The sequence below is a fragment of the Oxyura jamaicensis genome, chromosome 4 (genome assembly GCF_011077185.1).
Source record: "Oxyura jamaicensis isolate SHBP4307 breed ruddy duck chromosome 4, BPBGC_Ojam_1.0, whole genome shotgun sequence".
NCBI lineage: Eukaryota > Metazoa > Chordata > Aves > Anseriformes > Anatidae > Oxyura > Oxyura jamaicensis.
Genome location: NC_048896.1, coordinates 38,058 through 62,280, shown reverse-complemented (window position 1 = coordinate 62,280; position 24,223 = coordinate 38,058). Strand labels below are relative to the sequence as shown.

At 39.1% G+C, this 24,223-nt stretch overlaps 2 protein-coding genes across 5 annotated transcripts in view; one reads left to right on the top strand and one right to left on the bottom strand.

The window, feature by feature from the left end:
• Nucleotides 1–23,992, bottom strand: part of ZC3H12B (zinc finger CCCH-type containing 12B) — a 32,253-nt gene extending 8,261 nt beyond the window's left edge. The window contains exons 1-2 of one of the 4 annotated variants that reach the window (XM_035325818.1): nucleotides 23,859–23,992; nucleotides 2,528–3,302 (exon numbers count right to left, since the gene is read on the bottom strand). In XM_035325818.1, coding sequence (XP_035181709.1) covers nucleotides 2,528–3,138 — 611 coding nt within the window. In that variant the 5' untranslated portion in view covers nucleotides 3,139–3,302; nucleotides 23,859–23,992. Of the gene's footprint in view, nucleotides 1–2,527; nucleotides 3,303–20,388; nucleotides 20,475–23,248; nucleotides 23,509–23,605; nucleotides 23,708–23,858 lie in introns of those variants that run through there. The other 3 variants (XM_035325821.1, XM_035325819.1, XM_035325820.1) reach the window with 3 other exon arrangements.
• Nucleotides 22,191–24,223, top strand: part of LOC118165830 (translation initiation factor IF-2-like) — a 7,296-nt gene continuing 5,263 nt past the window's right edge. Inside the window, exons 1-2 of the mRNA XM_035324161.1 lie at nucleotides 22,191–22,226; nucleotides 23,475–24,223. Of these exons, the coding sequence (XP_035180052.1) occupies nucleotides 22,191–22,226; nucleotides 23,475–24,223 (785 nt within the window). The remainder of the gene's footprint in view (nucleotides 22,227–23,474) is intronic.

Here is a 24,223-nt window from a genome sequence, read left to right as displayed (position 1 = left end):
GGATGACAACTTTCCCCGCAGCAGCCCATACAGTGCTGCGCTCTGCACTTGTAGCTAGAACAGCAGTGGGATCACACCAGTGTTGTGTCTGCTGCTGAGAAGTGCTTGCACAGCATCAGGACTTCCTTAGCATTTGGCCCCCCAGGAGGGCCAGCTACATCCTGGGGTGCATCAAGCAGAGCACTGCTAGCCAGTCGAAGGAAGTGATTGTCCCACCCGACTCTGTGCTGGTGCAGTGTCACCTCAAGTACCATGTGCAGGTTTGGGCACCACAATATAACGGACACAAAACTAATAGAGATTGTCTAAAGGAGCACAACAAAGGTAGTGAAGGCTCTAGAGAGCAAGACACATAAGGAGCAGTTGAGGAGGTCCTTTGGTTTGTTCAGCCCAGAGCAGAGCAGGCTGAGGGGAGGCTACATGGCAGCCTGCAGATCCCTCACAAGGGGAGCTGAGGGGAAGGAGCTGAGCTCTGCTCTCTGGAGACAGCAACAGGACCCAAGGGAACAGCATGGAGATGAGACGGGAACAGGGGAGGGTCAGGCTGGGTGTTAGGAACAGGTTCTGCACCAAGGGTGGTCAGGCACTGGAACGCACTCCCCAGGGCAGTGGTCATGGCACCAAGCCTGACAGAGTTCAAGAAGCACTTGGACAAAACTCTCAGACACATGGTCTGATTTTTGGGTGGTCCTTTTGGGGACCCAGGGTTTGGACTCGATGGACCTTGTGGGCTCCTTCCAACTCAGGATATTTTATGATTCTACTTATTCTACATAGGTAAGAAAGATACACAGATTGCATTATGTCTGGATTTCATATCTACAATCAAGCCTATTTTCTTTGCTCAAAAAGTAGAGTACATATATTGTCACTACACCATAAAACTGATGCATAAAAAACACTTGAGGGAAAAACAAAACAACAACAACAAAAAAAACAACAACTGACCTTTCTTTAAATATATATATATATCTTTTTTGTTATACTTTAGTTTGGTTAGCAAAATTGACTTCCAAATTTGCATTTGAAAAGGGTAGACTAGTAAGCCAATGCTATGCTCCTGGATATACTTCTCAAAAGGTATTATTTCAAATTTTTTCTTCTTCCCCAACACAGCTGCAGTTTTTCATCCACTATGATTGCAGAGAAGCTGCCCAGTTTGGCACCATTCATTATTTTCACAGAGGCTTCCATATTAATTTGTAAAGAAAATTACTTAATTTCTTCATACCTTTCCATTCATTGCAAAAGGTACTAACTTGATCACATCAGTGATGCTGTATTGAGAAGCATCCTCAGCCCTAAAAAGTGACTGCAATATTTTCTACTTCACATAAACAAGTGATGTTCAGCCACTTCTTAAGAAGCAGGGCCTCAATACATGCCACAGTTGCTTAGGAAGACAAACGTGTACGTAATGGGAGACACAGAATCACAGAACAGCTTGGGCTGGAAGGGACCTTAAAGATCATCCAGTACCACCCCCCTGTCACAGGCAGGGACACCTCCCAGCACACCAGGTTTCCCAAAGCGCCATCCAGCCTGGCCTTGAGCACTTCCAAGGATGGGGCATCCACAGCTTCTCTGGGTAGTCTGTGCCAGTGCTTCAACACCCTCCAAGCAAAGAATTTCTTCTTCGTATTTCATCTACAATATTTCAGTTTATAACTACTACACCATTAAAACTCAATACACCTAAAAAAAAATCGAATTTTCTTAATACACAGAAAAAGAATATTAACACAAATTCTTTTAGAGCAAAAAGCTGGTATTAAATGACATCTTCATAAAAAAGAACCTCAAAAATCTTAATACCGCTGATCACCAGACAGTTTAAACAACTCCCTTATAGAAAATCATACTTTCCTCAATGAAAAGCAAAAGCATCGTCTAGCTAACTGTGTGTTCTACAGACATGCTTCTAAGTAGCATGGGACAGAACTCTTCTGAGCTAGTGTTTACCCAAGCAGCCATGTCCATGTGTGCACACGTCTGAATTTACAAGCACCATAGCTGTGTGAGTCAGCATGTTCAGCTCCTGCACAGCCCTGTACTGACACTGCTAAATTGCTCTGAATTCTGAGCAAGCTTGATCAGCAATAGTTCAACTTCCCTGAAGTCCACTGGATATTATCAGCATGTACTGCCTGCCATTTTTGAAAGAACAAGGTTTTCCTCTCCTATTCGGTTACCTCTGGGTAATAAAGAGGAATAATTTTCAACATCATTCAAGGACCCAAAAAGGAATTAAACTCATCCACTCAAAAGCACAGCACAGTTAAATTGCTAGAACAACATATCTGAGGGGAGAAGTTGGTTTAAAGAGGGGGTAGGGGGAACAGAGACTGCATATAAAGGAGTGACATCATATTTAAAAGCCTGGAAGTAAAGACTCCATAAGGAAGATGCACTATCAGTGAGTGTAAATATACTATACAACTTAAAATGACTTTACAATCAATATCAATTCTGCTCAAAAATATTTTTGTGATTTATTCCTTTCAAATGTTGTGACAGGGAGACCCACCTCATAGCCACATTGCTTCCATCAATGACGATTGGCCTCAAGTTATCACTGTTATCCACAACTTCATCTTCAAGCGACAATTCAGGGCTTGCTATTTCCTTTGGACAAGGGCCTCTTGGCACCAGAGTACTAGTGGTACTGCTGGCACTGTTCTGTCCCTCTGATTCACTTTTGTTGCCAAGTCTCACAAGTTCAGCCAGAACATCATTGATGAGCGCATCTGCTCCCAATTTATTCAGTACAGCCTGGATCTGATCTCCTGCATACCCAAGTTTTAAAGCAAAATCCATTTTAGCTTGGTATTCCTTGTCCAAACTTGTTTTGGATTCATCTAGCTTCAGGTCTTGTGTGATACTGCTCTGTGAAAAGCTTGGGTGATCCAAACAAGGGGAGCGACAGAGTGGCCGATGTGGTTTAGTGGAAACCTCCTTTTCTCTCCACTGAATATTGCTACAGCTGCTTCTGAAGTATGGTTGCTCAGGTTCACTTTCTGAGCTCGTCCATTCCTCGGATTCAGCACTGCATTCCCCAGCATCTTGTTCCACGTTTCTGTCTTCTCTGGAGTGCCTCTTCTCCATTTTCAGCTTCCCCACCATAGACCAGGCCGTCATCACGTTCAGCTTCCAGCCAGAGAGCTCAGAACTTGTCTTTCATTTCCAGAGCAACCTGGAATTCATACTCAACTTCATTGCGTTGGCTAGATAAAAGTTTACACAAATCTGGAGTTATGCCTTGCTTACTATATTCTGGCATAAACAACGCCAACATGAAGTTCCTTTAAAAAATAAAAAGATAAAAATTAGCTTTTGCCGAATTCTGCAAAACACTTTATTATGATAACTTTGTTTACAAGTTAATAGAGGTCCTTAGTCATTCAGATTTCCACATAAAGATTGATCATAATAAAGCATATAATTTTGTTGTCTCTTTACACATGAAAAATTTACTTTCAACAGTATTAATTACAACTGTAATTACTGGACTATCTTATTAACAGTTACAGAGACAAAAAAAATGAGAAGGGTGACCCATGACTTTCACTAGAAAGCAGTCTTTACAGCCTTCTACTGCAGAAACAGTCTGTACACTTCAGCAATAACTGTGTGGCGTTCCAGTACGCGTAAGTTCTAACACAAGCCATTTCAGTCTCTTTCAGTAAGGTTTTACAATCAGAGTTGACAAGCCAAACTTTCTTAAGTGTAGTGTAAACTGGCTGCTAGACATGCAAAGGTAAATACAAACATGCAAAAAGGTGCTACGCAACAATAATCTTGTTTTTTGTTTGTTTGTTTGTTTGTTTACTGTACCTACTACACTGAAAACTCCAAAATCAAGGATGGATACTACATTTTGTCAGGAAGTCAGGATACACGCTTATAATTCTTGTCTTATACCACAAGAAAAAATGTTCAAGGAATCCTGTTGAGAGGTCTGCCAAAGTAGATCAAGGTGACTTATGAAGGGCTGAACTGACGTCATGGAGACTTTGAAAAATATTTTTTAAAAAGAATAGCAGAACATGTTTTAGAAAAAATGGTCATCTCAGACGTATAGATAAATACAGGTAACTGGAGAAAACTAATGGAGAAACATGGAGTAATAAAAGGAATTAATAAATTAGCACTAAAGGCATAAAAGGGATTTCAGCTTTGACCAGCAAAATTGACAAGCTGACAAAAGTAATTAACAAGACGCCTTCTTTCAGACAGTTGCAAGCCCCACTTCCCTTTGTAAAACAGCAGACTGAGAAAACAGAATTCAGTGTGAGTAATGAAAAATAATGACTTAATTGTCATGATTAAGCCATTTATTTTAAATCCGGTTCCTCATTTTAGTAAATTTTGCTTCTGTTAAAGTAATCTCCTTAGGTAGCTACAGACAAAAATAAGAAAGAGTGAAAGAGAAAATGAAAAGGTACCCAAGTCTCCAAAGAGCATAAACTGTTTGAAAGCTACATCTATAGTAGAAACTTCTGTCAGCAAATATGTAGTCTAAAGAAGCATGAGGAACATGATCCTGTATTTAAAAAGCAATTACAAATGAAGCCGTAGTACTGACCTCAGTTTTCAAATATACTTCTGCCCGTTACCTTTATATTCTGAAGAATTCTGCAAATGTAAGCTGTGGACACATTAAAAGCTCTTTCCCAGGATTGCTATGATAATTTTTGTGACACAAATTAAGCATGACTTTGGCACTGGAACACAGATCAGCCAAATATGTCCTCCTCTAATAATGCACCTCACTGATGTAACTAAGAATAAATTTACATCTCTGTCACGCACTTTTTTCATTTTCTCTCACATCTCTTCCACTCCTTCAGGATTTAGACAAGCATTAACAGACAAGGATGTTTTCCTCCAAGAAGTACTCAAACAAGCATGTGAATTGTTTATATACAAGACGTCACCAAATACACTTGTATTCAAAAGCTTTTTAAAAATCTCATTCCTATCTTCCCAAGAAACCAAAGTGGCTCTTACTTAGTTACTGCAGTCTACCAAAACAGAAAGCAACAGGAGAAAGACTCTGTTAATGTACATCAAAGGAGTTACTGTGCTGTACAGCATTGCTAAACCTAGGGTATGAAAACAATTACTGTAGTCTGCATTGGAAGGGAAAAGGTACATCTACAATGGCTAAAATAAAAATTCTGACACTATTCATTTTATTATTTATTTGATTTTCTTCCTAAAAACAGAATCTTAAATTGTTCCCCAGAGCAAAAATCATTAGACATTTAAATCAAGAGCCTAATAATGGAAATGTATGACAGGCGTTAATATTTTAATTTGCTGAGATAGATATATAGCTATATAAAAAAAATAAATCTTGCACACAAGGTATTTTTAAATGAAAAAAATGGTTTCTACTTTTTGCTGAAAAACGAGGACAGTTTACAAAGCATTATAAGACACAAAGAAAATTAAAGAACCAGCAGCGTGCACATAAATCAAAGATAATTCATCCTTAGTTTCATATCCTTTCACTTTTAGGTAATAAGATGCTGAAAGTCATAGCCCCCTAATATACCACTCGTCTCAACAGGCTTTCCTCCTTGGCTATTTCTCTACACTAAATGGTGTTTTTCTGTTGCTTGTGAGAAAATTTCAGAGAAAAACAATTTTAGAAGAGTGATAAAATTTGATTATCAAACTCACTAAAATGTCAAAGCATTTCCAAGACAGATCCTTATTGGCTTTAAATAGTTTCAAGGTGAAACAAAGAGTATTTGTCTATGGAATGTTTACACAGTATTTTTTAATTACCATAAACAGGCCAAACAGTAAAAATCTACATTACTGCACTCTAATTTACACTCTTCAGTTATACATTTCACTTAGCTGTGGTAAATTTACACGCTAGTAGAGATGGGACATATTTACCCAGAATACAATGAGCTTCAACCAACATTTCCAGTGATACTACCTAATGTCTCAAAACATCTATCTACCTACAGACATTCTAGTTGTGATTTTAGACCTGAAAGGTAGGAGGTGTTAAAGAAAATCTGTGTTTACTACAGAGCAATTAAAGGCAAGTATCTTAGAGTAAAATTTCATGATTGTGTGCTTTGTTTGCTTTGAGGAAAAAGTCTTTCATATTCTATTCAATTCACTTGTGACCTTGTAAAGAGGGAATTACTCCAATCATCAACCGTGAAACGAAAATAAAGGTTAAGAAGAAAAAAAATAGCATCTTCTAAAAATATAGTCCTAGTTCTAATATCATGCAGAGATCAGTCAGAACGAATATTTCCTTGGATGAACATGAACAGTAAGATTTTCAGCCATAACTGGGTGGTTCTTAGGTAACCAAGGAAAACAGGTGGCAAAGGTGGCTAACTTGACTGATGACCATCAGCAGTCTCAAAATTACTCCAAATAGAAACAAATGTAACAACTCTCACTCATTCATGCCCTTTTTGTGATGCACATACATATACAATAATTCAGTTAAACTAATTTTTACAGGACCAAATTTACATTTTCTTATGAGTGCTTAGATAACCATTTAGGCTGCAAGCGAAATATGTTCCCACCCAACTGGAAGTGAAATAAACTGGATCCACTTAAAAAGAGACTGTGAATTTTTTACAGTCAAAAAATAATCTGCTTAGGACTGTCACTATCCCTTATCACTATTTATTCCACATTTAGATTTTTCAACTTTTTTTTAAAAGGCAAATGTAAATGTTTTGCCTTTTTTTTCCTCTTCCTTAGCTGGAAAACAGTATCTCTTATCTGCACATATCAACATTTTGTTGCCTTGTCCCAGTTAGATATACGTATCTTTAGTTTTCTGTTATTTAACATCATATAAGCACAATCAAAAATTTTATTTTTCCTTCCCTGAAAGTAAGCTCCTGATTTAACAAGAAGTCAACAGTTAGATCACAGTTAATTCAAAAATAATTTAAAATATAAACACACAGGGGAAGAAAAAAAAAAAAAAAAAAAGTATGTAGGCATCGTAGCCTCAGGAAAAGCAAAAAGGTTCTCATGTTCTTTAAACAACCAGCACTCAAAGCTGTTTTCTCAACATGCAATTTTTGTCAAATAGTTCAGATAACATGTTCTAGCATCAACTGCCATGTTACCAGAAAATGAGGGAAGCAGTCTCCAGAGCCCATGTTTACGAACCTATGCACTTTTGTACAGAGAGTTCCTATGAAACCAGTCAGCTGGTACAGCAGTCTCTCTATCCTTATCCAGTCACTTTGTCTGTGCAACTTCACTGTTTCCCTGCATCCACAGACTTGCACATGGTAGAATTTGTTCCCAAATACATTACATCAAGATTCTCACACAATGAGGCACCTCATTGTCAGGTCAGAGGTACCAAAACTAAAAATAAATAAATAAATAGTTACTGCACAGGACCAAGCCCTCACATTTGTCCCACCAACCACTGGGAGATGGCACCTGGGAAGGAACAAGTGTTGTGTTGCTCCCAAGCCAGCAAACGTAGCAGCAAGAGGAACTGAACAAAGAGAAAGCAGCATCAGCATTAACTACCACTACTTTAACACAGCCTTCTTCCTCACACCATCCAGATTAGAAGTCAGGCGTGTAATACCATCACTCAGCCACACAGAGAGCACCGTGGTGTCTCCCTCATTTCTTTGCAGTCCTGAACAGTCTAACATACTCCCTGTCATGGGGCTCTATAGCCCACGGTTATTGGTATAGATTTACTGTGTGTTTTCACTATGATCCAGACCACCCTCCCCAAACAAGCTCATTCTCAAGCTGAGACAAGGCACACAAAGTGATGATTACTTGTCCTCAAGTTGGACAAGTTTTTTGTTTGGTTGGTTGTTGTTTTTGTTTTTTAAATAAATCTGTCATCTTATTCTGGAGCCCAGGATCACTTCAGTACAGACAGTATCTCTGCAGAGGATGTTAGCTTTTAAATTCGTGTTTTGATCCAACAAGCACATCAGTCACTGTCATTGTCAATGCCAATGATCCGGGTTTAATCAGTACCAGTATTCTGAAAAGGCTCGGATGCCCTATGCTTGGAAAACTGAGGTCTCAGCAATGTACCACACAGTATGTCTGAAACCATATTTGGTCCCAGTTTAGTTCTGACATCCAGTTAGGTACCTCTACTCACTATCATTACCTCCCCACCTACAGCATGGCAAGCATTTAGTGTATTATCCCTTCTTATTGGACCACATGCTTCTCCTTTAAATAAAGGGGTCAATTTATTATGTTGGCCCATCAGGGAAATGATCTTCTCTTTTCTCAATACCTTCAAAACACTTAAGCGCAGGGTGTCTTGAATTCACCACTTATGTCCATAGTACAAATGCTTCCTTTGCAACAGCCAAACTAAAGAAACTCCTGATTAAAAACAGTAAGTAGGAACTTGCAAAATTGCTTTAAAAGAAGCTCGATGCTGAGAGGAAATAGAATCATAGGATCATTTAGGTTGGAAAGTACTCCTAAGAGCACTAGGTCCACCCATCAACTAACACGGCAAGCCCACCACTAAGGCTTGTAGCTAGCCGCCACATCCATGTGTCCCTTAAATACCTCCATGGATGGTGACTCCACCACTTCCCTGGGCAGGCTGTTCCAATGCCCAGCCACCCTTCGCATTCAGAAATTCTACCTGACATCTAAACTAATCCTCCTGTAGTGCAAATTGAAGCTGTTTCCTTGTATCCTAATAAATAAATAAAGTGATAACATTTTCAATCTCGCTACCTCAAGTCCAAGAACCCAGAGAAGAGTCGTGGCCACCACTGTTTATACCTTCTCACAGGAAAGGTGAAATGGTGTTAAGCAAACAGAAGATTAACATTTTATCTTGACATTAAGTCAATTCTAAGTCCTCCACTTTTTTTTTTACTGCTCTTACAATTTGTTTTGGAATTTGTTTTTCGCACTGGAACAGGCTCCGTCCCCAGTGAAGTAATCACTGCACCAAGCCTGTATGAATTTAAGAAACGTTTGGACTGTGCACTAAGTCACATGGTCTAAACTTTTGGGTAGACCTGCGTGGTGCAAGGAGTTGGACTTGATGATCCTTATGGGTCCCTTCCAACTCAGAAGATTCTATGATTCTATATTTTTATTAAGCTTTTCATAATTAGCTTGTCTTGCCTCCCCATCACTGCCTCTTCAACTGAGATTCTTGTTTCACCATATTTGCATTTATTGCCATTGAAGCCTAACTTAATAATTTTAAGGCACTTCTTTAGTTGCTAATGTTGTTTCTTCCTTCTCATGCTGCTTACAGGCTTCGAAATATCACTTGTCAAATACACACTATATACTGTACCAAGTAACCATGGTTTCTGTTTAGAAAACACTGAGCAGCTTCACAGCCCCAGCTCCAACGAGTAGCAAGGTTGATCATGTAATCCCAGTAGGCGAAGAGAGCAGGGCACAGATCTGCACAGGCAGGAACACACAGCACTCTCACAAACAGCACCAAGGGCTTCATATCTTGTTGCCCTCCCTGTCTGATGCCAATTAAGGTTCATTAAAGAGAAATGCATACAAACATACAATGCAAATCCCTCCAGTAGCTGGATTTATCCAGGAGTTGGCCCCTGAATCACCAACATCCTAAATTAGGCTGCAGCCCCACTCATTTCTGGTACAGACCCACAAAATCACATTAAAAAAAAAAAAAAAAAAAAAAAAAAAAAAAAACAGTTGAGGTTGGAAGAAACCTCTGGATGTCATCTTATCCCAATCCTTCTGCTAGATGAAGTTGCCCAAGAACTTCTCCAAGGATGGTGATACTCACTCATAGATGCGTATACAATTTTTCCTTCTCCCTACCCCTAGCACTATGGATGTTCCAGCAGCCGGGTCTTGTAAACATAGTCACACGCACCAAAAGGTCAGCACCCAGGCCTTACGTTCTCTCCAACAGCTGGCCTGGACCTCTTGGTCCTTTTTGGCTGCCAATTCTTCCTGTTGTCTCACCCCAAAGATATATGCATACAACTTGCTCTCAAGCCACTTAACCTACTTGTTAGCTAGGGTGGCCTGATATTTGCTAGCGATAATCCATCAACAGGCATATACTCCACTTGATTGCACCATGGACACAATGGACACACAGGTCCCTAGTTGAGATGCCCTGCCCTCTCGCTGCTTCCTGCACCAGTTAGAAATGTAGTTTAACAAGAAGACAGGACAGAGGGTGCCATCAGTTTCGGAACACAGACAGACAAGCATACTGATCAACAAACCCCTTTACAGGTAACCTGTCCCTTTTAATCCCTTTCTATTTTCCCATGGTTATTCCTTCCCAGATTGTCTTGAAATCTCCCTCTCCCCCCTTCTCCATACCACCCATGAAACACCTTTGGTTTCCCCCATAGACTGCCCAAGTCTTGCGCAATCACAAAATGTTCTTTCCTTGCACCCTGTAGTGTGTCCAATACCCCAAAGGCAGTAAGACCCCAGTCTGTGAGACGGTCCAGAGAGCCTGTGGAGCATGGGGCTGACAGCTCTCCTGTGACAGCCAGGAGACAGCAGGGCTGGGGCTCCATTTCTCTGCATGTGTTACTGGGATTCCCCTGCCTGCCACTGTGACCTTATGCTCCTTGTGGTTGTGGCGACAAGCCTTTTTATCACAAATTGTAAGTTTATTAAAAAAAAAAAAAGAATCATTTATTATTATGCATATATAAATACCTACATTTTTTGCTACTTAAGATTTTTTAGTATTATTAAGTATTTTTTTAGAATGTTTTCCATAGAGCTGAATGAATTGTGACTGAGAAGATAATCACATGATACTCTAGCAAAATAAACAAAAGATTAGAAAAGTTCAAATAGCAAAAGATAGATCTACTACTAAACCCAACTCCTAATATACACAATACCATTTACATTGGAATGTTTAAATATTAAGTCAAATATTATTTGAATATTATATGTTTCACTAAAATTAAATGTTGCATCCAAAAATAATAATAGTGCCTTAAAATTATTTTTTAAAATGACTTAATACAGTACCAAAAAAAAAAAAAAGACACAAAAAAATAAACAATTCAAAGAATGTAACATCTTAATATACCTTTGTTACTGAATTATGAACCTATCTTTGTTACTAGTAACGGTACAAAGCACACATCTGTTGTGGTGCTCTTAAACCTTCCAACTTCCAGCTTTTGTAAAGGGAATGGCTGAACCAATAGACATTCAGCTTCTTTTTTAATAATGGCATCAGGTCTCACATGATAATTGTTTGCATCATCCAAGGCACCAGTTAATTTTTCTAGAATAAAAGAAATTGAGTAAGGACAATATCTGAGGTTTAAAATTATAGTCTGTATGTCTGTATGTAATATACATAATCCGTATACAGTCTAAATAAAGTATTGTTAAAATATATGTATTTACATACATATAAAAGATAATTTGCTAGTTCACATTTTCCACATCCATAAAAAAAAATAATTCCTGGCTATTAATCTTTCTGCTTCTTGCTTTAAATGACATAGTTCAGCATTTTTTGATGCATGTGGCACTGAATGTAGTTGTTTTCACATCTTTGAGAGAGCTTCCAGTCAGCAGCAATATATGTATGCAACCAACTTACTGGCATTTAAACTGAGAACTGAATGCTGTAATTACATATATATATATATATATATGTATGTATATATTCTACACTGCACTTTTCAGTAATTTAAACACATAATCTTATAGTGGAATACTGACAATATTATTTTATTTCTGATTCATATTATCTATTGGGGGTAGCACAGATGTATCTAGGGACCTCAGTCAGTTCCTATTCTATTCTAACTATGTAGTCCCTGCTCAGATAAAATATAATCTAGAATTATGATGACAAATTATGAATGAATTAAACAAGCGATAATTTGAACAGAAGAAAAACTACAAGGATTATTTTGGTATTGTTGTGGGTCGCTGTTTTTCCAGGTAGCTTTAGAAGTAGTACTGTGTGCACTTCTGGGCACCACAGTATAAAAAGGACGTGAAACTGTTGGAGAGTGTCCAGAGAAGGGCTACAAAGACAGTGAAGGGCCTAGAGGGGAAGAAGTACGAGGAGTGGCTGAGGTCACTTGGCCTGTTCAGCCTGGAAACAAGTAGGATGAGGGGAGACCTCATTTTGGTCCACAACTTTCTCATAAGAGGGAGTGGAGGGGAAGGCACCGATCTTCTCTTTAGCGACCAGCAATAGGACCCAAGGGAATGGTGTCAAGCTGCAACAGTGGAGGTTCAGGCTGCATATCAGGAAGAGGTTCTTCAGTGAGGGGGTTGTTGCGCGCTGGAAGAGGCTCCTCAAGGACATAGTCACAACACCAAGCCTGTCGGAGTTTAAGAAGCATTTGGACTGTGCTCTTTGTCATATGGTCTGAATTTTTGGGTAGATCTGTGTGGTGCCAGGAGTTGGACTCGATGATCCTTGTAGGTCTCTTCCAACTCAGGATATTCTATGATTCTATGACTTTGCAGGAACGCCAAAGGAGTCTAAAGGAAGGTTCTAAAGGGGCAAGTGAAAAGAAAGCATGTTTCTAACACACTTGTTTGCAGACACACACATGCACATCAAAACAAGCAGCTTAGGGCAAAATGTCAGTATGAATTCAGACTCTGGATAAACAATTTGGTGGATTAACAGAAATGGAGGACTCAATCTCAGCCATCTCCCTGACCATAACACTGGGAAATTTCAGAAGTAGTCTGGCTGTGTGGGTCTAAGATAGACTAAGAAGTCTAAGAGGACTCCTAGATTTCAAGCCCACCTATCTAGGAGAAATGAAAGCACTATTTCAACCAATTTCAGTTTAAGTTAGCGGCTGAACTTTTATGAAGATTATCAAATTCTCCTCAAGCCACAGGTTTGAGAAAAAGAAGAGATCTATAGCAGAGGAATCTATGAATCAAAGAAACAGTTCAAACCATTTGAATTAACTCCCCAGTAACAGGGTACAGAATTAAAACTGAAAGCAAACAGTGATGAGACTCTGTGGGACCCTTTACAAAACTAAGAAGGATGGGAGGAGGAAGAAGAAAGTGAAGAGAGAAAGTGGTATAATCTCAGTGCTGTATATAAAGCCTTCAAACACAATACATCTCTATCAGGACAGTATCAGACTCTGAACAGTGGAAGAGCAAACTGTTGATTACAATTAATCTAGTGCAAGCAATTCATGCATCAAGTAGAATAAAATGGCAGCTTTCAAGCAAAGCCTCTGGCTAAGCATATGTAAGCTGTGCTCTGTTTCTGGCAGCAATAGGTGCTTTGCTTAGAGTTGCTTAGCTATCTTACTGCCCGTATGCTCGCTTTGTCCTTACCCGCATAGAAAAAAGTTAATGGAAAAAACATTAGTCTTCTGCCTATGAAACTCACCTTGCAGTTAATTTTCTACTTTTTTGTTTTGTTATGGCTATACTATAAACTTAGCACAATTAGAGTAATCTGTAAAGTTAGCACCGATGTATTTAAGGAGTTATCACATGAGGTAAATTTAAAAATAAATATTCTACTTACAAGTTAAGACAGAACAAATTTTACACAAATAATTTCAACAACGCTTGATTTTGCTGATAATTACTAAGTTGAGAAAAGCCTTTGTGTCTCAAAATTTTCTCAAAGATGGAATAAAAGCTCATGTGAATCATAAACAAGAACATTAAACAAACTGAAATTTTAGTGGTTATTTAGTACAAGTTACATTCTCTCCAAGACAGCAAAATAAGAATAAACATTTAAGGAGAGAAACAAAAGATACTACAAATTTCTTATCAGAACAGATTTTAACTATATATTAGAAAAGTATATACTGCAGCTTTAAAAATCCGAGTCTCTTGATGGTCATTGCTAAGCAACCAAGTTTTCTTACCTAAACACTCCTTTCAGCACGGTCACGACCAACTAGTAGAATTGGTAATGTGATTCAGAGGACCAGTCAGGCAAAAGCATCTCCATATTTTGTTCATAAAGCACCAAAATGTAAGCATCCATTTAATTTTGATGGTAATAAAACATAAGGAAAACGTCTGCTAGGTAATGAAGTACTGAAATGTTTATGAAAAACATTTGAGAATTACTTAACAACTACTGTTCAAATGACAATGACTATGAAAGATCTTGTGCTAAAAATAGCTCTACTCAAAGCCTGCTGACTTCAGCAGAACCAAAAGAAACAGAGAATACAGGGTGAAATAATGAACTGATTTTTTTTTATCCCTTATGAAACCGTATCTTTCTATCACCTCTGTGCTCTGAACCACAACCTTCAAAAACAATTGGACAATTACAGGATGCACACATGTAATATGAGGAACAACTTTTAAATGGAAAAAAAAAAAAAAAAAGTATTTAAAAAGTATTTCATTAACTCATTTAATCAACTTTAAAGCAGGTTTGCCTACTTTCTGTCATTGCAGATACTGAAAAGCAGGGTTACAAAAACACAACCTGAGTATTTTCTCAAATTCTCTCACCTGAAAAAAAAGTACAGATTACATTAATTACATTTATTTTAAGAAGGGAGAGCAATGTGTGTGTTCTGTATATTTTTAAATATATGTAGTTAATAAATTATTTTTATAGTACTTTGTGAAAAAAAAAAAAAAAAAAGTAACCAAATAGCAACCATGTAAAACAGTAACATCTAGGGAAGTTCTATATGCAAGGCAAGGAATAAATATTGCACATTTCTCCTTTTATATTTCTTAAAATGTCAAATAAATGTCTTCACAAGAAAAAAATATAAATCATTGAAAATGAAACTATTCCCTCCATTGCTTCATGATGAATTCTAATGTCTTAGTTTCTCTCTTCATTCTTCATCTCATCCTGCTATCGTTAGCATGCTACTCTGTGCAGATTCGTCCCTGTAACACAGGCCTACAAGGAAGAGTCATCCTTCTGGAAGTCAGCCGTTCTGAACAACAGCCAAGTCTTCAGTTACTGTGATTATTTCCAGATTATCAGAAAGTGACTGAACTACACAAAGACATAAAACCAAACTGAACATAACAACATAGACTTAAAAAGACAGTATAAACCTAGCACGATCACAGGTTACTTATTCTACAGTGAATGACTGAAAACCCTCCTACAGTCTTCACAACTAAACGACAGGTAAAGCAGGCATACTATCCATTTACTGCAACTACACCTTGTGATTACAGTACAGATGTCGCATAAGCCTGCTAACATAAAAACTTCCTGGTTACACACATACCAACTCCAGTAAAGTAAAACTTTTTACCATGGAAACAATACGAGTAGAGGTAAAAAGAAAGAGAAGCGTTTAATTAAGATTCAATGTTCAGAGACACTAAATCCAACATGTTCTTCAATGCCGCAGCATGCTACAGCACGGACTAGTGGTTAGTAGAAAGAAACACTGCCAGAGCACACTTTGGTCGTTTTCCCTAACACGTGACTAATTGCCATTTTGAAGACACTACAATCTGGGTCTGAAACACAAAACAAACAAACCAAATAGAAACACTGGAACCAAAGCAATGGCACAGGTTGCCCAGAGAGGCTGTGGATGCCCCATTCCTGGAGGTGTTCAAGGCCAGGTTAGATGAGGTCCTGGACAGCCTCATCTAGTGGGTGGCAGCCCTGCCCATGGCAGGGTGGTTGGAGCTAGAGGATGTTTAAGGGCCCTTCTAACCTGAGCCATTCTAAGATTCTATGAAATGCATTAAACAACAGTCTTCAAGAGAATGACAGAACAGTACTTATTATACAGTAGTGATTGTCAGAGGACATCTGAACTTGGAATTAGCTCTTTATTTTGAAAAATGCATTTCTACAATGCTCATGAAAAAATGACAAAACTCAACATTGGTGTTTTCATGACAGTGAACAAACAACCTCCTTGTAATCTTATTTCAGCAGTGTAAAAATATTACTCATTACTTATTGTTGCTTTTAATATTTTTGTAGGTAGTAAATTATTGTATCTACTGATACAGACTTCATTGTCAGCTTTAAGCCACAAATAAAAATAAGAGCTTTTTCTCATTCTGGGTATATACTTTTACTCATCTGCTGGGAAAGATTCACAACTGAAGAAGATCTTAGAATATTCTAAAATTAATGTTTTGGTATTTCAGAATGTATTTTTAAAAATGTGAAGAGTTGCACTGTGTGTACTGTGTGCACTTTTAGGTGCCACAATATAAGGGCATAAAACTACCAGAGAGCATCCAAAGGAGCGCTACAAAGACAGTGAAGGAAGGGTCTAGAGGGAAGATGCATGAGGAGCAGCTGAGGTCCCTGGGTTTGTTCAGCCCAGAGCAGAGCAGGCTGAGGGGAGGCCTCCTGGCGGCCTGAAGCTCTCTCATGAGGGGAGCAGAGGGGCAGGCACTGAGCTCTGCTCTCTGGGGACAGCGACAAGACCCGAGGGGACGGCATGGAGCTGGGACAGGGGAGGATGAGGCTGGGGTCTAGAGAAAGGTTCTGCACCCAGAGGTGGTCAGGCACTGGAACGGTCTCCCAAGGGACATGGTCACAACACCACGTTTGGACAATGCTCTCAGACATAGGGTCTGATTTTTGGGTGGTCCTGTGTGAAGCCAGGAGTTGGGACTCAAACCTTGTGGGTCCCTTCCAACTCGGGATATTCTGTGATTCTACATTATGTGGAATTATTTTGTCCCTGCTAAAATGAAAAAGGTGGGATGATCTGTAGTGTTTTGCTTGTGTGTTTATACACCTTGACCTTACTAGATTTCCATATTCATTCTTATTTTAAACAGAGATGATAAGGATATATTACAGTTTACACGTGCATACCGTAATGCATATGCTGTAATTCAGCAGGAATTAATCATTTTCACCATTTTTTTGAATATTAGTAATGAATTATTTTCAGCCTGAAACAAACATGGTAGGTTTAACATAGTTAATTTTCATCCACTGTGCCAAGTGTTGCAGGACTGTAAAAAAACAGGACAAAACAGATTTTGTATAAAAACTACCAAATTATGTTGGTTATTTTGAAATTAAAGTGAATGCAAAATGTGATGCTTTTGCAAAAATTGAATCTTTGTTAGTTTATAGTACAGTTTGAAGTGTAGCTCTAGGTAACGTCAACAAGATCACATGAATAAGCACTCTGAATGTATCTAGCAGGATTCTGCTTTTTTATTCTTTTTAAAACTGTGTTTTACACATTTTTATTGAGACTGTCTTTAGAGCTTTTGTAATTAGCAAACAACATTCATATAAACATCAAGCCATTCAAAGATGTATAGTACAAAAATACTGATACAGTTCCCTTAAAAAGGCTAAAATACATAGGCATGACTTAGTAAAGGAAGATTATTATGCCAGACTTTAACCAAGGTAAAAGCATCCATCTTGCCAGCATCAGCATTACTTACAGTACCTTCTTCAACGAGGAGTAAGGAACCTTTGTTATTTAAAAGGGATAGTGTTATTGTAAAATACTTTAAATGAACACAAGTTCAAATACTTTATACTTAGTCTAATAAAGTAAACCAACTCACTCATCTATGAGAAGATACGGTAAAACATAGAAGAGATGGTCTAAACTGAAGACCTGAGCAGAGAACCACAGCTCATTTATATATTTAGAGACATGTATAATCAGTATTCCCAGAGCATGCACTAAGTCAAATTGCATTTGTAACAGAAGTATTACAATGGCAGATTGGTTTTCAGTCCTGCAATAATTAGAGCCATATAAATGACAGCACTTTGATTCAGTTTAATGGATTTTTTTTTCTTAACTTACTATGCAATGTCAGTCTCAACACATTAATGGGAAGTTTCAACACTGTCATTTTGATGGAGAGAGAAACAAAGTTACATGAATCAAAAGCCTAACACAGTATGGTCCTTTATCAAGCAAACTCAGAACAACATCAAGAAGCATATTTTACTTTTTGTACTCAGTATGATTTCTCTGAGATAAAACACTGATACTCATTGTCTAAAATAAAGTACTAACATGTAACAACAATAGCAAACGTCCTTAAAAGCAATATTGAAACCACATGTGAAAAACAGTCTGCTGGCTATGGATAAAAATATTTTTTAGAAGCTTATTCCTTTCTGAATCAATTCAGATATAGTATTAAAAGAAAAAAAAAAAAAAAAAAAAAAAAAGGAGAAGAAAAAAGCAAGTTTGCATTTCTGTTTCACATTCCACATAAGGAATGTGGTTTAGCACACTCGTGTTAGAGGCAAAGAGAAAAGGAAGATTTTCAGTGTTGATTCACCAGTTAAAATGTACATAATTATCATTGCCACCCATCCTTTAATATTCTTTCTTAACAATGCTGAGGGAACCCTGGCAATGGTATAAGAGGTTCAGGTGTGCAAACAGGACCATCCATTTCACCATTGCTGAATGCAAGAGACTGGTGTTTTGAGCAAGGCACCAGAGTGACAATTTTATTCAGCACTGGCCAGACACTCAGATGAACATCCGAGAGCCACTACTTACTTCCTAATCTGTGAAAGTTAATGAGCACAACCCTGAGTCCTTATTGGTCTTTTTATTTTGTCCAAAATTAGATGAAATGCCACAATTCTAGTGACCAAGCCTAAAAACAAAGAATTTTCCATACCTATTACTGAGTTTCAGTGGGTTCAAAGATTCAGATCTTTTTTAGCTGGCCTTGATGAAAACTTCCTTTTCCAGCTTTGAGGAAATGGTAACGAGTTACAATTCTGCTCAACCACTCCATAGCAAGTAAGACACTAAACAGAACAGCACAATGCTCTTCCTCTGTATCAGAAATACAGTCTCACAGAAGATGCTCAGAATTTCATTTTTCTGCTTTTGATTATGTATCTGCCTGGCAAGTTTTTCTGAAAATTTTAAAATATATGAATGAACATCTGTGACTCTTTTCCATAGCTAAGCTTTCATAAAGATTCAGAAGTTAACCTAAAAGTAATGCCAGTAAAAGGAAAACATTACCCAGTTAACAGACAACAGGGAAATGAGTAAAACCATGCTGATTAGCTATAATTTTGAGAAACAATGGTCACTTCTGAAAATCCAGAGTAAAACCTCTTTAACAGGTCCTGGCAGATGTGCAACACTAAATAAAACAAGGTATTCTTTGCTGCACAGATATGCAATGAATCCCAAAGCCCCTAAAGATGTTATTTTGCTTTGGTGAAGATTACAGGATTTAATTCAAAATACAGGATAGAAACAACGCAGTAGAAAAGAAAACCTGTGTTAGCACTTTATCCCTCTTCACATCATTCTTAGCATATTGTCGAGTTTTGTTAAACTGAAAAACTGTAATATCACTATAAACTGTGCCTCATCTCAATGTCTGAAATATTTCAAATTTATTTCAGTAAGTACTTCAAATAATCACTGATCCCAGTATTAGAGTATACATAAAAGCAAGCTGTGTGTAGCACATAAAAAGAGGATTTGAAATTGCTTAAGAAGAAGGAATACACCACAAATCAAGTGTGAACTAAGAGACACAGAGTCGGCATAGAATTTAAGCATCATACCTCAGACTTCATTCATTTTGTGACACTCCTAAGTATGAATTCAAAGGGGTAGGATGGACATAGTTGGAATTATAAATAGAGGAAGTGGCTTTTTTTCATCTGTTTCTTAAGATACATGATTTGTGCATGGAGTCAACCAACTTCTTGACCTAGGTAGTGCTGAGCACAAGACAAATATCAAGTACAGGCCTGACTTCTGGAGGGAAGGAAAGGGAGCATTTCTTTTGCACCGGGTATTGCACTTGACTTCTTAAGACTAAGAAAAAATGACAGAAAAAAAACACCACACCTGAGACAGTAAAGGTGTTCAAAAAAAGGGTGTCAGAACAATACCTGGTACCTCTTTCCACCAATCTTCTCTTTCCAATAATCTTAAGTAATTACGGCTAGCATATTTGCTACTGAAAAAGTCTGTTGTCCCTACCAAGGCAACATTTACGCTTCAGTTGGCATCCTCACGTAAAATACGACCAGAATTATAACCCCTTAAAAGAGCAGGTGTTAGCAGTTCCTTATAAACTGAGATCATGGACCGAAATCTAAAACCAAAGCAATACTATGCTCATTCTCCTAATCCACATTCAGATAGGAGGCTGTTACCCTGCAGATCCATATGACTTACTAATGCTCTATGAAGGAAAACAAAATTTTAAGTGCAACTAAGTCAAAGACACATCAAATGTGATGCATTTTATCATTTTAACTTATACTGACTGTAATTTTGTAATTTAATATTTAGAACTCTACTTTGCTAGACTAAACCAAATCTTCCTTTAACCAAAAATCTCATTTAGTAACAAAGCAATCTTTGAGAAACCTGAAAAACAAAGTGTATTCGGTTTCTAAAGGCCTCAATATACTAAGTGGACCCCTACCTGCTACGCCATCCAACAGGAAGCAGGATGAACTCAGCAGCTAGCATATATGCTTCCTGATACACAACCAGTCTCTTCAGAAGCTACTAAAAAGAAGCATCAGAATCAGAGAGAGACACCTCATTGAGTTAGCGTCAAACAGTACCTGTATTGAAAGCAGTAAGAAGGGTTTAAAAGTGTCTAGGGCCTGGAGATTTTCAGACTTGCTATGCTGCTTTTGCAAAAAACAAGGTCAGTCACTAACTAGATCTGCTTTAAGCAGTGTCGCACTAGATTACCTCCAGAAGTCCATTCCAACCTAAATTATTCTTTTATTCTAAGACTCCTTCATTCCTAATATGACAACACTGTTCATTTCCAAGGCAAAGAAGCCTGAAAATAATTTTTCAATAAGACTACAGGAAAAGCCTACTGTTCTGCTTTCAAAAAGTAAAACAGCAGATCCCTATGCTCCGGCAACTGTATCTTAGTATTTAAAGAGAGACGATCTACATGTGGACTAGGCCTGAGAGAGAGGAAGATTCCCCCCCAATGAGTACAACCTAGAAATCAGAAGGAAAAAAAAAAAAAAAAAAAAAAAAAAAAGAAGAGAGAGGGGTGATCTCATGGTTTTTAGTTTAAAATTCTGACTTACTTTTGACTTTGTATGATTTGCCTGAGGTGTCAGTGATCTCAATTAAAGGAGCAAATATATCAAATTTCTTGTGGATGCCCTTACTAAAAATAATTTTAGTTTGATTCTTTGGCTTTAGCCTAAGGTTTAATATTCTGACTGTTTTACAGCATTGCTCCCTAGAAAACTGAACAAGTAGACTCGGCTAATAAGAACTGATATTAATCTTGATGAGGGGACTCTCTCCAGATGAACTGAATGTGGAAAATGAGCTCTTATATTTCAGCTAGGTAACCAACAAATACCTTGGCCTAAGCTAGGATTTGTAAAAGGCTTTAGTGTACTGTTATAGCCTAATGAAATTCCAAAGGAAGCCCACAACAAACTATGTAAAGTCTAGATTTTATTTTGACATGGTGATTCAACCTGGTTTGCTAGCAAGCAAAGTCAAAAATAACTCAAGTAAGAATATGAAATACAACAGCTTCCTTTAAAACTGTAAGATCCTTAGCTAAAGTACTATTTTAAATATAGAAAGAATATATATATTTGAGTTGAAACTGACAGCTAATGAAGAGTTTATCTTATTATGTCCAATTTCATGAACAAATTGCTCACCTCAGAACAATAAAGGATCTTAGGGGATCCTATACTGATTAGCTCTGCGCTTCCATATGTGTTTCCTAAATCTGAAACATATCAAACAATACTACATGTCATGGAATCAGTAAGCCTAGATTTCCAAAGCTGGCCATGGTATTCTTACTTCCAGATTAATTTCCTATGTTACCATAAAATACATCACATTAAAGATAGCTTATAAAAAGAAAAAAAAATAAAAGAAAAAAGAAAAAATAAAAAAAAAACAGTAACAGATGGAAATACTTTTTTAAAAAAAATCCAGTATTATTACTCAAACATGCTTCTCATTTATAATGCCTTGAAAAAAACAGTCTTTTAAATTAACTCTACAAAAAAACGTGTGTGTAAATCCACACACATGCACACCTGCCCGGCCATGTACACATGCTTCCTCAAAGCCCTTTATGTCTAACAGATTCCATAATCAAAATAGGTAAGAAGTGCTTCTGCCCTTGATGTAAATAGTAACAGAGAGCAAGTGACAAAAGCAATTTGTTTTATTTCTATTATTTGCGGATCTAAGATAGAACTATAAATGTTTAACAAAATGACATCTCAGTTGCAAACTGTAACGCCAGAAACAGTAAATGACTACAATGGAATAATTTGCATTGGAAAAGGCATCCCAAAAGATCAAAGAACAGAAAGCTAGAACTTACCGCAGTTGACGGTAAGAATTGACTTTATTACTAGTTCATCCACACGTTACGTGTCACTGATATCCATTCACCCTCTTAACATCTTTTGTTTCTATTCTTTTTGATTAGTGACTTTGGGTGCTGTTAGATTTTTAAATACATCTTTAAGGGATTATTCAAATGAAATTTAATAGCTTTACAGAAGCTTTAAAGAGGACTTCTGTTAACTCAGTAACCATGAGAACAATTTAGAAGACAGGTCCAGAAAATATCAGCAGCTACAGGACCAGTATATGGGTAATGTGACAGTGAAGAAAAAAATAACACGTTCCAAACACAGTTGAATTGTTCTAAATGTGAAAATGACCTTGACATCCCCACTAACCCACTTTTCCAGGTAGACACAAAGATCATTTTGTAAGCAATGTTAGCTACACTTGTAAAATGTACCTTTCAGTTCTATATACCATAGCCCATTTACAGAATCTGGCAAGTAAAAGACACATTTCTTTAACAAAGGGTGCTTCCTGTACAAAAGCAACTACTTCATAGACAACCATTTAAATGAACAAACACACTGAACATATGAAAACAGATGGATCCAGACTGCTGCACACTCCCAGGCACACTGAACTACTGATATGTTCAGCAAAAGTTCATCAACAACCAGTACTTTCATTTTCCTTCTATTCCTCCTTCCAATTTATGACAGTACCTGCCTATCACTAAAATACAAGACTGGAAAAAAAAAAAAAAAGTATCACATGGAGGTCATTAAGTGACCAGAATATCCAAATTTGTCAACTTAAGAAGACACGGTATAGCTTTTGCATTCCATTTGACTGCTTTGTTACTTGGGAAGGAAATATACAGGTCTTGTGAAATACAGTCTCAAAAGAGAAAAGCAGGGAGCAATGAAAGCCAGCATTTTAAAATGAACTCGTTAGAAAGCTGCCTTAAGCCTCACCTATCCTGCCGTAAGTCACCATCTCTCATTGACACTTGCGCTACAAAGAGAAACGGAAGGCTGTGAGCAGCGACCATCAGGCACCCTCTACGAAAGTAATTTCCTCATTGGATCACCTTGCTTTTATAACGCAAATTTCTCGCTCCCGTCTTATGCCCGGGCGCTGAGCATCTCCCCGAGCAGCGTACTGCCGCAGCCTTGCACTTGGCATCGCTAAACGCACCAGGCGCGTTTCCCGGCCCCGCAACCCCCGCCCAGGCCCCTTCCGCCGCCAGGCCACGGCGGTCTCCCGGGCCCCGCCCGCACTCCCGCGGCGTACGCGTCTCCAGGCCCCGCGCCCCCCGCCCGGGCACGCACCCGGCTCGGGCCGCGCGTGCGGACAGAGGAGGAGGAGGAGGAAGGAGCAGAAGGAAGGAGGAGGCCGCGCTCGGCCGCGGCCCGGACCGGAGAGCGCCCGTCGGGCGGCAGGGGGCGTCCCGGCGGCCTCGCGGGTCACGCAGAGCGGAGCATCCCTCCCCCCACACACTCTTTCCCTCCCTCGTCGCCGCGCCGCCGCGTCCGGCACCTGCTGCCGCCCCGCGCCCACCCCCGACCGCAACCGGGGCCTCACCCGCTGTTGTCGCTGCAGACGCCGCCCGCGGCTCCCTGCGGCGGCTGGCGGCGGAGAGTCGAGGGGCGGCGGGGCTCGGCGCGGCCGCGGCACGGGCCCCACTCCGGCCGCTCCCGCCGCATGGAGGGGAGAGGGCAGGCTGGAGCGAGGGGACAGGCGCGGGGGGAGCGGGCAGCGAGGCCCAGGCGGGACGGGGCGGGAGGGGGCTCAGCGGCGGCGGGAGCGCGGGGGCCGCTGCCTCCGCCTCATCCCTGCCCGCGCCTCCGCCGGGCCAACGCCGCTGCCCGGGCGCCGTCGCCTAGCAACCGCGCCCAGCCCCCGCCGCTGCGGGCGCCCGGCTCCTCACGGCGCCCCGCGCGCTCCCG